Consider the following 13,983-nt stretch of genomic DNA (forward strand, 5'->3'; position numbering starts at 1 on the left):
ATTGGTGGTTGGCCACTCACAATATATTCTGACTCTTTAGTTTGTTATATTTGTTATTTCCTAGGTTACTTTATATGGGGATGGCCTGGGTGCCCCCCAGATACTTATGGGCTATGAACTGATGGACGCAGACTACCTCCGAGAACAAGGAGTGAACTACCCAACCCCCAAATGCATCACTGAGAGTTTCCATTCCTTAAGCACCAGAGTAAAGGGGTAAGTGAAATATCTAGATTTTACCATGACACCGCAGTGACAGCCCAGACTTACATTTCCTTACGTTACGAAGTTGATATTCAAAAGCCATTTCTTATGTTTGGCAGTCCGCAAACTCCGCCGGCTGTGGATTGCCGCACTCACCCCCAGGTACGGGCCGCCCCTCGGGAATCCACCAGCTCTCTCCTGCCCACGCGGCAGGATGCTGCTGACAGGGCCAGTGCTAGGGTTTTTGCTGCTCTGTACGAACAAGTAGTGTGCTGCCCCCCTCCCCCCGTGATTCATTCATCTCCCTCCAGTAATCAAAACTTTAAAATCTGACATTCCTCCATACCCGGGTCCACCCCCCCCCTCCCCCCTCTCTTCTGGAACTCATGGCCAATGCAAGAGTATTAGATGCCCTAGCACCCACCTACCCCACTCTGCCTCTCTTCAAACAGAAACACACAATTACAAATTATGCATCTATTATAGCAGATTTTGCATTAAAATAACAGAGTACAGTCTTCTGAGGTGAAAACATCTTACAACAATCTGTATATTATATTTACATGCACTGTTGTGCCAAACAGAAAACCTGCAAAAGTACCCATATGTTGTTAGGCCTATTGTAATGCATGTTGAATGTGGGCTGGACCCTCAGAAAGTCATGAGTAAACAATTACAATAGAGCAAACCTCCCATGCCAAACAGCACTAATTGCTAGCAATAACAATCTTGCCTATGAAAAACTAACACTGCAAATATAACACCAGCTCCTTCCTATTAGGAAAACAGAACAAGCCATGCTGCTATACAGAAGCTAAAAGCTAGCAGAATACTTCATCTCTTTTCCACATGTAAAACACTGACAGACCCTCATCAAATACAGAATAAAGAGACCATAAAGTAGAAATAGAAATATGCAGACAAAAACAGGACATTGCAAAAAGCCAGGCTATTTATAGTGCAGCAATGCAAAAAACAGAAACTACCATGCCTCATAAAATATCAAATAATAACATCAAGAAATATAAAATATCAAACATAATAGTAAAACCATATTAATAACAAAAAGAAATATTTCAAAACAGCTGAAGAATAAACATACAGTATTTAAAAACTCATTTAAATTGTTTTATTTAATTTCCCAAGCACCAGTAAAATTTTTCAAAATAGCAGAGACATAAAACACACAATAATTAAAACTAATAAAGATTAAAAAAAAAAATTCCCACGCTCCATACCTGGGGATTAGTGGTGAAGGGAGGGCACACAAATATTCTACTTTCTCTCTCTCATTTATGCACATACACTTTCTTTCTCTCATACATACGCATGCTCACATACGCCCTCTCTCTTGCGTGCGCACACACACACATATTTCACCTTTTCTTTTTTTTCAATTGCTCCCCTGGGAGCTCTGGGCTCGTCTCTTCACTTTTGGCCTCTGTCGTGGTGGGATCAAAAGATGGCCTCCACTTCACTTGAGCTGCTGGTAGGATACGGTCCGCCGGCAGCCCAAAGCCACTTCTCTACTAAGGCTATCTGCGGACAGATGGGGGTTCCCTGGGCAGACTGTGGCCTTACTACCTCTGCTCTTTCCTTTACTTCTCAACCCCTTACCTCAGCTCTTCCTCCCCTTTCCCTCACTATCTTTCCTCTCTCCCCACTTTTCACCTCCTTTTCTCCCTCCAGAGGCTCTTCCCTCCCTCCTCTTCTCACACTACCTCAGTTCTTCCCCCATTCCTGTCCCTCCAGAGATTCTTCACCTTCTCACCCCTTACTATCTCAGCTGATTCCCCTTTCTCACCTTATTTCCTCATTACCTCAGCTTTTTCACTCAACGCACAATTAAACTCTGGAATTTGTTGCCAGAGGATGTGGTTAGTGCAGTTAGTATAGCTGTGTTTAAAAAAGGATTGGATAAGTTCTTGGAGGAGAAGTCCATTACCTGCTATTAATTAAGTTGACTTAGATAATAACCACCGCTATTACTAGCAACGGTAACATGGAATAGACTTAGTTTTTGGGTACTTGCGAGGTTCTTATGGCCTGGATTGGCCACTGTTGGAAACAGGATGCTGGGCTTGATGGACCCTTGGACTGATCCAGTATGGCATGTTCTTATGTTCTTTCCCCATCCCTCCCTCCCCATCCCTTGCTCTTTCCTCCCCTTTCTATGCTTTCATCACTTTCTTCCTCCCCTCTCCCTATGCCCTTCCTCCACTTTCTCATCCAGTGACTCCCAGGCTCTTTCTCCTCCCTCTGCAAGTATTGGGGCTCCCTAGCGCAGTTTATACAGTCAGGCTTCTTGCTCATCCTGCATGAGCCGTCAGCAGGAGCAGCATTTGAGTGACATCATCATCTACTGTTGCAGAGCCAGTCTCATGGTAGAAGCTGTGAAATCTCGCTGCTCCTCTCGCGAGACTGACCCCACATCAGCAGGAGATGGTGTCACTGAAATGCTGCCGCTGCTCCTACTGTTGGCTCACACAGATGATGTGCTTTTTTTTCCTCTACACCAAATGAAAAGGGTTTGTCAAGCCTCATATCCCATTCCATTGTGGCGGCAGCCTGGTGGACCCGTGGACTCTGCAAGAGCGGCAGCTCTGAGGCCCCGTGACGGGAAATCCCCCACGGCACCAATTGATGACCTCATAGACTTAGGCCCTTCTGCTCAACCCTTGCTTTCCTCAGCAACAGGTCTCCCTACAGCCTGTATAGTGTGAGTTGCCTCAGCATTTCCAAGTTCCTGCATCTTGTCTTCAGTTCCTAGTCCTTGTCTCGTCTTCAGTCCCAGTGGTTTTCATCTCTATCTTCAGTTCTTGTGGTCAGTTCATCAGTTCTTCTGTGTTCCATATCTCCTTGTCTGTTTGCCTGTGCTGCTCCTTGCCTCCCTGCCTGCCTATTTGTCCTGCCTTTCTTTGGACGAATAACTGGTATTGGCCTCTGCTCACCTTCTGGACATTCCTTGAACACCGCCTGCCACTGACCACTGCTTGCCTTCGACTTCGCTTGCATGCTTCTGCCTCTTCTACGGATCTTCTGACCATCAGCAGAGGCCCCACCTAAGACCTGCTGGCCCCGGCACCCAAAGGCTCAACCCGAGGGGAACATGGACTGGTATAGGTGAAGCACCAGCTGGGCCTCTTCCTCATCTGACTCCACCAGCCAATGGTGGGGAATTGCAGGGCTTTGCCCTGCAGATTGCGCCAACTCCACCTTGGTCCAAGGGTCCATGCCTGCAACACCATTTAGATGGAAAACTTTTAAGTTATCCATCTAAATGGCCTTTGAATTTCGACCTCCACAGACCTGTCCTAAAGACAGCCAGATAAACTTATGCAGCTGCCTTTAAGATAGCCAAGTATATTCAGCGATGCGACTGTGCGGTTGAATATACCCTACTAGTTAGCCAGATAAGTTATCTGGCTAACTAGCCGAGCTGCACAGCAGACCCCTACATTAATTCTTATATACCACCTCTTTTTCCCAAAGATCAGTTTACGCCAAATAATACAGTGCTGATGAAGTGATTTACATCATGAAATACAGTATAATAAACTACTATGCCTCAAATAATGCACAAAAGTCCTAACACTGCCCAACACCATCTCTTCTCTCGCTGAGGATGTGTAAGGTTGCATCACATAACTAAAATTTAAACAATCCCTGCAATCTATATAACATCCTAGAAAATATAATGAAGCACTAAACCCACCCCCTAAATACAATGGCAAACATATCGGAGTATGCACTATATAATAAGACTTTTTTTTTTTTACATTTTCAGGTTTAGGCTACTATTCCAATCATAATTCAAGTATATTTTCTGTATCATAGCTCTCTAGACATGCAGGTGTATATCTATCTCTTATTGATAAATGAATGACAAAAAGCTTGCAGAAAGTCAAGTTTTTTAATTATACATTTTTGACTGAGGAATTTAATTTCCAACAACTTTTGGAAGGGAAAGAATTCCATGGAGAAAAATCATGCAAGCACAAACTTGCCAAAAAAGAACTGTGGAACATCTGGCAAATTAATTCCTATATTTTACACTTTTGGGGAAAAGTCTCACAGTTTTGTTTTTTTTTCTTAAGGTTTTTGCTTTCACAATTTTTTCTGAGCATTTTTTTTTCCTGTGAGAGATTGCAGAAAATTTGAGTCCTTGGATACACGATGTGCTGTTTGAAAGAATATTTTTCTGCTGGCAAGTTTTGTAGATCATCTAGACCTAGATAAAATAGGCCTTAACAGCCAAAGGCATGGTCTTCTGTACTGTGTGATACCTCAGGAACTCACAGAATTCTGGATTACAAGTGCCTCTGGCTTTTGTCTCTTGTATTCTGCGACCCTGCAGAAATTAGCATGGCCTCTGTGTTTGAAATCCTTCTTCTGTTCATTACCTGTCGCATATGGATAAAAGCTCATTCCTTCCTCTAGAATGCAAGAACATGGCTCAACAGCCTTGGGACCAGCCGCACTGATATCGATTACATTAGCATCAATACAAACAGGCTCACAGGTTAGTTCCTGACGATCAATGAATTACGTCTTTGGGCAGACTGATGCAGTGATGACCAGGGCTAGATAATGATTCTTGGGGCTGACACAATTCATAGTAGATACATTCAGAACATGTACTCATGTTATTTAATAAGCTGATGTAGCTTTAATTAAACATGGGATAACTAGCCAATAACCATTACCCGTGTATCTACTGAGAAGAATGTGTTGATGAAATAATTCTTCGTTGTGATCTAAATGCCTTGAACAGTGGATCTACAATATAGTACAGGTATAGTCAATCTGGATATTTTAGCAATGGATCTGCTTTGTTACTACTTCTGATTATTTTATGAGCTAGATTGTTTTGGTCTTCAGACCTTTCATTGATCTATAGGCCTGTCTGTCTGATATTGCTTTTTAGTTTTTTTTATGTACCTGATTTATTTTATTTTTTTGCTTTAATTTGCAGAGAATTTCTGTATCTGCAGAATATAAGCATCCACAAATAAATAAGTGTAACTGCACATAATTATACTGTAATTCAGCATGCAGCCGTGCATCTGCAGTGTAATTACAGTGTAACTGCAGTATGTGTAATTGGCTGACTATCCTGCAGCATGTATGTAACTGCCTGCATGTCCTTCACCTTCCAGGTGATAATCTGCACTGACGGTTTAGCAAACACAGGTCTTGGATACCTCGACTCAATGGATGATGAAGTATGCCAAAGCGCCAAGGTCTTCTATGGTGACTTAGCAGAGACAGCAAGTAGAAAGGGGTACGTAAGATCATGCCAACCAGTCCCTTTTCATCACAGTTCTGCAAGAAAGACAGACAGACCTACAGAGGGAAAGGCAGAGAGAGAAACGGAAAGATGCCAAAGGTTGGCTCAACAACCGACAATTGCTACAGTTGAAGTCAATAGTGCTACAGCACACCACCGATTACCAGCACATTACAGTGAGCTGCATGTATGCATTCCTCACCCATCTCCTGCATAAACTATCAGCTAAAATGCCACATCCCTGTTTTTAACTCTAAATACAAGGTGTAGACTGTATCATCTTTTTTTTCTTAGAATTTAAAACCATCTGCCCTTAACTTTAAACCTTTTGCTTCTTTAACCTCTCATCCCCCGCTTTTTCAATTTCTACGCTCTACAGCACTACTCTACTTGTCTCCTTACACTCAATATTCTTTCCTAAGCTGTTTGTCAGAGAGATAACTGTGTGTCAAACGGTTTCTTTTTGCTTCCACTGGGATCATTTATTTATCATGGCAATTGTATGGCATCTTAACAAAGGGTCATCACCTTGAAGCTTGCAGAGACAGGTGCAGAATGCTGAACGTGATGGTCTTTTGGTCTCCCTTCAAATCAGTCTCTTATGTTGTTGTACATTAATTGAGAGTCATAGCCGTGAAACAGAAAGCATTCACCCTCTACATCAAGCCCTCGTCATAAGTGCCCTGGAAGTAACTTTGCCTTCCCTGGTCGTACCAGATTAGTCCAGGCTCCTGGGTTCATTCATCGTGCCAGCAGGTGGAGACAGAGAAAGTAAAACCGCCACTGCTTTAACTATGCTGATGCCCCCTGCAGTTTCCCAGAAGTAACTTTGCCTTCCTGAACCGTTAGCCCTTGCTTAATCTCATCTGTCCTGCTATGTGACACTGCGTGTTGGTGAGAAGACTTGTTTTTTGCACATTGACATAGGATGTGGTTTTCATGTGGGTGCTGTTGTCCTTTATTCCAGTGTCATTGTTTCCATTCTGACATTTGAAGGCACTGATTGTAGACTGATGGAGGTGGGGAAACTGGCAGATCGAACAGGAGGCAGGGTAGGTGGTGAGAAAGTCAAGTGATGCATTTTCCCGGCAACTTCAGCTCACAGACGAGTTCCTGAGACACATCATTTTGTGTACGGGTGTGTTTTATAATCATGGGAATGTGCGTACAGACGCGTACACACACACACAATGGGGATGATTCCAAGTGAAGACCAAATTAAAGCTCAGAGTTTGTCTGCTGAAACGTGCTGTCTCTTAATAAGCAATGTACAAATCACATTAAAGCTGAAGTAATAAGGTGCTTTAGTGCACTTTTTTACTCCCATTTTAGTACGCTGATGTATTTATTTAAAAAGTTTTATAAATTGCTTTTCCATGAATGTTCGAGTTGCTTTACATCATTACATATGTAATTAAAAACAAACGTTACAATGACATAGGAAGTGGTACAGCATTACATGTAATTCTGCCTTACATAATCTTATTCAAATCTTTTTAATACCTTCTTAAATAACATTGTATTTAAATCACACTTTGGTTCTTTTACATTTATGTAGAGCCATTGAGCATTAGGACAAGGAGAAGGAATGAAGTTGGAGGAGGATCTATCAAATCAAGAACAGTTATGCTTCAGTATCAAATGCCTTCTTAAATAATAGTTTTTTTGTGTTTAAATTTAGGGTTTAATAAGATTATTAACACACAAAAAAGGTGCACTAGAATGCATGTACGCTAAAATTAGTTCCTTATGCTTTGCAAACAAAGGACTTTTGAGTGTACCTTCAATCCACCAGGCACATCTGGGGAAGGTGAGGGACAGAGCTATCTCAATCGCAGGTCCCATTTCATGGAATCAAGATGCCTGAGAACTTGTGGCTTACACCTGACATGAAAGGGTTTAAAAAGACCTTAAAAACCTGGTTTATTATTATTATTATTATTATTATTATTATTTATTTATTTATTAATATACCGACATTCATCTCAATTGAGATATCACACCGGTTTACATTCAGGTACTGTAGGTATTTCCCTATCCCCAGAGGGCTTACAATCTAAGTTTTTGTACCTGAGGCAATGTAGGGTAAAGTGACTTGCCCAAGGTCACAAGGAGTGACAGCGGGACTCGAACCTTGGTCTCCTGGTTCATAGTCCCCTGCTCTAACCACTAGGCTAGTCTATTTATTTATTTATAAACTTTTACTATACCGACATTCGTGGACACACATCACACCGGTTTACAAAAAACTGAAGCAGGCAGAAAATTGCAATGAACAGGGAGGGGTAGGAGGAGCAGGCAAGGAGAGGTGAGATAGGGGGAGGAGAAAGAGCAGCGAGAAGGAGAGAGAGGGTAGGCGAGCCTTAAGGGACCTGGCACAGCTGTCTCGCCCGGTCTTCCTTAAGATCCAGACCCACAAGCAATCCTGGGTGAAGGGAGGAGCCCCTCACCAGGGTGCAAGAACTAGGGACCTAGAAGGGTTAGGAAGGCCCTGGGGAGCAGGTAGGAAGCCAGCTTATGCAAAAACCTCCCACGTTTGATATGTGTACTATCTGAATTTAAGGTGAGCTGCATTTTTCTTTTGATTTGCGAGTCTGCAGTGTAAATAGATTGTACATAAAGGAAACAGCCAGAGTCTGTTTCCTTATTCCTCATTCCTTATTCCTCCTGGCTGTTTCCCAAGATGCTATCACCCAAGTTCCCACGCCTGGCTCTTCAAGCAGGCCTTTGGTGTATTAAACTAAGATTTCAGATAGTGTGCTTGATGACAAAAGATTCTATTATCCTTATGTACTGTTATTGTAAGGTACTGTCTTGATTAGTAATGTTTTAATTTTATGAGTATTTTAACTTAACTGCCTCAATTTATGGAGTGTACGGTATACAAGTAATTGTAAATAAATATTTATTTATTTATTTATTTATTTATTTAAAGTCGCTTATATACCGATGTTCGTTTGCACATCGCATCGGTTCACAGTAAACAATAACTCATGGGCAGAGCCCTTACATAAAACTGAGAATAAATATGTAACTATAGGGAGAAGCCCTTACAAATAGATAAATACCTCCATGTTAATCCCATGTAAGTGGAGGGATTAGGTGCGACTCCCCAGGGCAAGGAGCTGTGTTACAGGCTGGATATTTTAACACTGGAAATTTAACTTCTGGGTAGAGGTGGAATAAAGTTAACTCACATTTCTGCAGTGAGTATTAGTCTATGGTGCTGGTCCAGCATAGGCTGGGCCCCTAAAGACAGGAGGGACTCTGCTCTTGGATTCTAACTGAAATACTGTGAGCTAGAAACTGTCTGCCCCAGACCCACTGGGTCAGAAGGTTACCCCCACTCACTCATGACCCCCTCCCCCGTTACACCTCCATTTTCTAATTGAAGGGCAGGGAAGACAGGAGGATGCATTCTACTGGAAAGATAAGTATTAGGGGGCCTTGAGGGGGGCTGCTAGGGTGGATGATTAGTGAGTGGGTAGGAGGTACATAGATGGGTTAGTGTTGTGGACTCTTTTGGTCCCAGAGGAGCAGGTTTCTGGCTTGGGGGACCTGGAGCAGAGGGTTTCTGACTATGAGGTCCTTAGGGCAGAGTTCTTCTGGCTCAGAGGTCTCAGGTTGGACCAGGGAGCCTCCGGTATTTTTCTTTCAGTGGCTAGAGGTATGAGTTAAACTTAACATCTACATCTAACCAATGAAGTTTAAAAATGATAGTAAAGTAAGTGTGTTTTTAAACTTTACTACAGTTTTAGCAGATTTGGCCAATGTATAAAAAGGTGTGCTAAACTCTGCATATCTTTTTGCTCCCTTTTTAGTGCATATTTTATTTTAACAAACCTTTTTTTTTTTTTTTTAACTTCCAGTGTATTTGCATACCATTACTTTACTGCATCAGGAATTAACTTTATTTCTAACACTAAATTTTAGCTCACATTTTTTTTTTTTTTTTACTACCATGTTATTACATAAACTTCATTTAGAACTGTATCCCCTTACAATACAGAGGGGTATCCCCAGATAGAGTGTCAGCCTCAGTAATCGGTGAACAATTCTAAATCTCATCGTGAAGAGGAAATATGAGACAAGCATAAACCTCCTGAATCTGTGCCAGCTTCTGGAAGCACTGGCAGTACAAATCCAAGAGGAGCTTGGGTGGCCGTGAAAAATCACTGCAGCTTTAGAGGGGTCAATTCCAGCTCCTGGAATCAGAGCAATCTCTTAGGTAAATGCAAATACATAAATACCAAGACAGTGCAACTTTATGGGAGGAACGCCAGCTCCTACATCCAGTGCAGTTTCACAGTGAAAGAGCAGCTCACCAGGGTTACTGCCCATGCCGGTGCACAAGTGAACCCCCAGAAGCTTCCTGAATTCCAGAGCTCAAATAATGAATTCATTCTTCTCCTTTATCCTTTCTGCAGGTGAACATTGTTAAGCCCGGAAATCTATCCAGTGAAATTCAGGCCATTCTGGAAGACAATGTCATGGCAACAAATGTGAAAATCAGTTTTTTCATTCCACAAGACATGTAAGTTAGTGAGGCTCAGCTAAAACAGCATTCCTGGACCTGGAATAGTGATGCTGCCTGGAAGTGGGCAAGGAAGTGTTAAGGTGCAAAATGCAACACCCAGCAGCATGCACTACATGTCTGTCTTTATGAAAGCATTAGTCTCTCAATAAATGTAAATTATACTGAACTCTATATGACTAGGGAACCCGACCTCAGGTGAAGGCTGGTGCTAGTGAATGTTTCTCTCAGGGCAGTGTCTCCAAATGGGCTGGTTTTGCGCATACCTTAACAGGCACGAACCTCATTCGTAACCCAGGATGTGTTGGGAATGATTTCAGTCTCTCAACTTTACTGCTAATGCCCTTCTTAGTTACTTGCATTGTGCCAGAGAGAGCCGCCTCCTGGAGTTCATACGGTGTCATTTTTATAGGCAACATATCAAGGGGCGCTTGGAAATTCTTCTTAATCAGGCCACTGGCACCCAATACAATTAGGATTATTTCAGTGTCTTTTGCTACATTTTCTTGGTCTCTGATTTCATCTCTTGATTCTTAAAGATCATTGCTTTCTCCATATGATCCACAGAATAGTTTGGTACTGATGCCTCTATCAGCAATGCTGTTTGTGTTTTTCTCCTTTACCACAATATCCGGTTTTTTAGAATTGATTTTCCTGTCGATTGGAATAGGAATGTCCTAAGTTAAAAGAGAGCTGTACCCTCGCTGTACTGTGAAATGCTTCAGGTATACACACAGTATCCACTTTCATTCACACTAAAACCTCATAAAGCAACATATTCGTCACCACCCCATCCTGTCTCCCCATACAGTCATCCCAGTCACCTCCCCCTCTCACCAGTTACCACCCATACACCAGGGAAATTCAAATTTTGCATATCCCAAAATGCCAGGGCCCCTTTCCTAAAGTACAAAGGATTGGAAAATTCAAAATATTCATTTGCATTAAATACTTTTGCTGACTAGGACTTGATGCTATTATTATATCACTTGTTTGTTTACACTTGTTATCAGGCACTGAACATTCCCCCACAAACACCACCTTGCAACCTTGGCAACACAAACAAGTAGCTAAGGAGATAGCCAATGGGAATGAAAACCATATCTCTAGCTCATAAACTTTTCCCCAATTGGTAACATTTTCAGTTAGCGTAAACTTACTATAGTTAGTGCACATTAACTGGATGTTAGAATATACTAACACGAAATACCAGTTTTTCCAAAATTTTGGCATTTTTAATTTTTTGTAGTGCTCCTGAAATGAGATGAAATAGGCAATTTTGTTGCAATTGTCTATTTCATTTAATAGGATTGCCAATCCCTTTTAGTTTTACAGAAATATATGTGCACATATATTGGACACAAAAGGGATTAAATTAGCACAAATTTGAAACTTATCAACATTAGTGCCAATCATTAAGACTTCGATAAATTGTAATTAATGCCCCCTCTGCCAGCTGTGGCACACCAGCAGTTGCAGACTTCCAAAACATATCTGTGTCTTGTATATGGTTGGCCACATATGCAGGTGCAAGAACTTTTGTATAAAGATTACATTCTTCTATAGGGACATCACTCCATTCAGGAATTATATTAAAATCATATTTGATTTGAATTAAAAGATCTTTGCAGGATCAAACAGGCTATTTCCTCTGTCCACTTCACCCCTCCCCTCCTGTTCCCTGCAGGATGGGAAGGAGGGAACAACAGAAGGGGGGAGGGACTGATTAGGGAGCAGAGTGTCTCTTTTCTTCTCTGCTCTATTTGTTCCAGCTTCAGCCTTCCCACTCACCTCCTGTTCCCTGCAGGCTGCTTGTGAGGGGAGGTGCTTAAAGAGGAAGCGGAGAGAGCCGAGACTGAAGGAGGCACTCTGTAGCTGTCTTCAAGTGACTGAATAAGGAGGTGGGGGAGCTTCAGGTTTGACTATGTGGCAGGTTGTTTATGCGGTTTCTCTCATGGTGTGCAGGTTCACAGGAGCCTGGAGGTACTGCTCGTAAGCACCTCCTATGAGCATCAAAGCCATAACCTTGGCAAGCAAAATTTGTAGAAGTTCTTGCCTCAATTTTCCACTTTGCTTATCTGTCTTCCTGCCTTTACTTCTCTGTGTTAGGTATTTTCGGCATGAAGAACACAATGAAAATAAACTAGTTAAAGACATCGGGAATGTTGCTAAAGATACGGAAATCACGTTTGAATTTGGAATCAAGGATCAGAGTAAGTCTGACAATGGATGCATTATGCCTTTACAACCTAGAAAATGCAACATGATTGACAATGATAAAATGAAAATACTGAAACAAGAAGTACTAAAAGCTAGGGAGATGGAGTTTGAGAAAAATAAGCAATGTAAAAAAATAACGCCCTCCCCTCTCATACTTCCTATGTTTTGTCAAGACGTAACTAATCAGAAAGAAATGTGCAGGCCTGGATTTATGAACAAGCCTAGAAGGCCTGTGCCCAGAGTGGCAAAATTTTGGAGACGACAAAGCTCCTGCTGCCCCACCAAACTCCAAGCCTATACCCCCTCCAGACTTCCAAGCCAATTTGATTGCCTCCTTTCTCTCTATAGTCAGCCTGTAGCCCAACACTCAAGGCCCCATGTTCTGCACAGAAGCCCAGAGTGGGTGAGGACACTGTGATGCCTGTGAGCACAGGGCCATGGGAGCACTGAGTCTCTGCACTCACTTCATTCTAGTGACAGCAGAGCCAGTGCTGGAGCGCTGAGGTCTCTGCAAGGGCTGGATGCTAGGAGAGAAAGGATCACATATCTGGGCCTGAGGGGAGTGGGAATCAAATCTGAGGTATTTGGGAAGTGGGGGCAGAGGTCCATGATGGGGGGGGGGGGGGGGGGGGTGTGATGGGAATAAAAGGTTTGCCCTTTATATATTGTTCAACCAAAGACTAAGCATTCAGATTTTGGGAATTCAGAATGCTTAGGCTGTGGTTGATCAAAATATGGATTTTACCAAATTCTGGAATTTTTAACTGCATTTAAAAAACAATGTGTGAAAAAAATTATTGGGCAAATGGTTGAGAAGACCAGCGGGAACCCTTGCAGGTCTCACATGTTTAGCTTGCTCATACCCGTTAATTGATAAATTTATCTAATCTTGGTGTTTTGCCAAAGGTTTAAACAAGGTTGCTCTGATTTGTTTGGTACTTGGAATCTCATTTTCAAAATACGTATTTATTTTTTATGTATTTAAAATCGTTTATATACTGTCTATACAAATGTTTGTAAAATCTAACTGGTAACATCATAATGTGCTAAAGTTAGTCCATTCCTTTCAGTTCTTTAAAGAAAACCATGCACAATCCCAGAATTACTGATACACCCAAAATGTATTCCTTAAAGTAAAAAAATTAAATGCTGGTGTAGTTACCTTACAAAAAGGTAATTATCTTTGTAATTGCAAACAGTGGTGCTGGATGACCTTTAGTCTCTTAGTGCAGGAGATAACAAGATACTCTCTCTGGTTTTTTTTATTTTTGCTTTTTTAAAAGAATGCCTTATCAAATTTAGCCTGGGTTGTTTGCAAAAGTATCCTTGGTGCTTAATCTTTAAATCCTGAAGACTCCAGAATAATCTTGGGAGTTATGAGCGTGGCGGGAACCTCAGCTATTTTGACCATTTAGATCAATAATTGTTTGTTTTCTTGGTCTGCGGGACATTTACATTAAGAGCTGCTTAATTGCTTGCAGCATAGTGACTGGTAACCAGATTTCAGAGTCGCTCAAATCAAAACCATACATTTCCCTTTCCTGAAGATTGTCTACAGTTCAGCCAGATCAGGCCGTGTGATCCTGTGCCTGGGGACATCACTTCCCCGTTAGTTTATCTCCCTTCTGAGATCAGGAATGAGAAGGGCTTTGGGCAGATTCTTCAGTCCTGCATCCATAAACATCAAGAAGAAGTATACTATTAACCACTTTGCCTCTTTCCTAGTGCAAATCAG

General features: G+C 41.9%; 1 protein-coding gene across 8 annotated transcripts in view; it reads left to right on the plus strand.

The window, feature by feature from the left end:
- The window catches only part of LOC115079425 (circularly permutated Ras protein 1-like), a 144,332-nt gene that overhangs the window by 101,737 nt on the left and 28,612 nt on the right, over positions 1 to 13,983 (plus strand). For all 8 annotated transcript variants that reach the window (XR_003853287.1, XM_029583013.1, XM_029583010.1 and 5 more), the window contains 6 exons: positions 65 to 216; positions 4,645 to 4,726; positions 5,364 to 5,488; positions 6,462 to 6,546; positions 9,922 to 10,028; positions 12,138 to 12,241. Coding sequence is in view for 7 of the 8 variants with exons in the window: in XM_029583013.1 (XP_029438873.1) it covers positions 65 to 216; positions 4,645 to 4,726; positions 5,364 to 5,488; positions 6,462 to 6,546; positions 9,922 to 10,028; positions 12,138 to 12,241 (655 nt within the window). In the remaining variant the exon portion in view is untranslated. The remainder of the gene's footprint in view (positions 1 to 64; positions 217 to 4,644; positions 4,727 to 5,363; positions 5,489 to 6,461; positions 6,547 to 9,921; positions 10,029 to 12,137; positions 12,242 to 13,983) is intronic.

This window comes from Rhinatrema bivittatum, chromosome 17 (genome assembly GCF_901001135.1).
Source record: "Rhinatrema bivittatum chromosome 17, aRhiBiv1.1, whole genome shotgun sequence".
Classification (NCBI taxonomy): Eukaryota; Metazoa; Chordata; class Amphibia; order Gymnophiona; family Rhinatrematidae; genus Rhinatrema; species Rhinatrema bivittatum.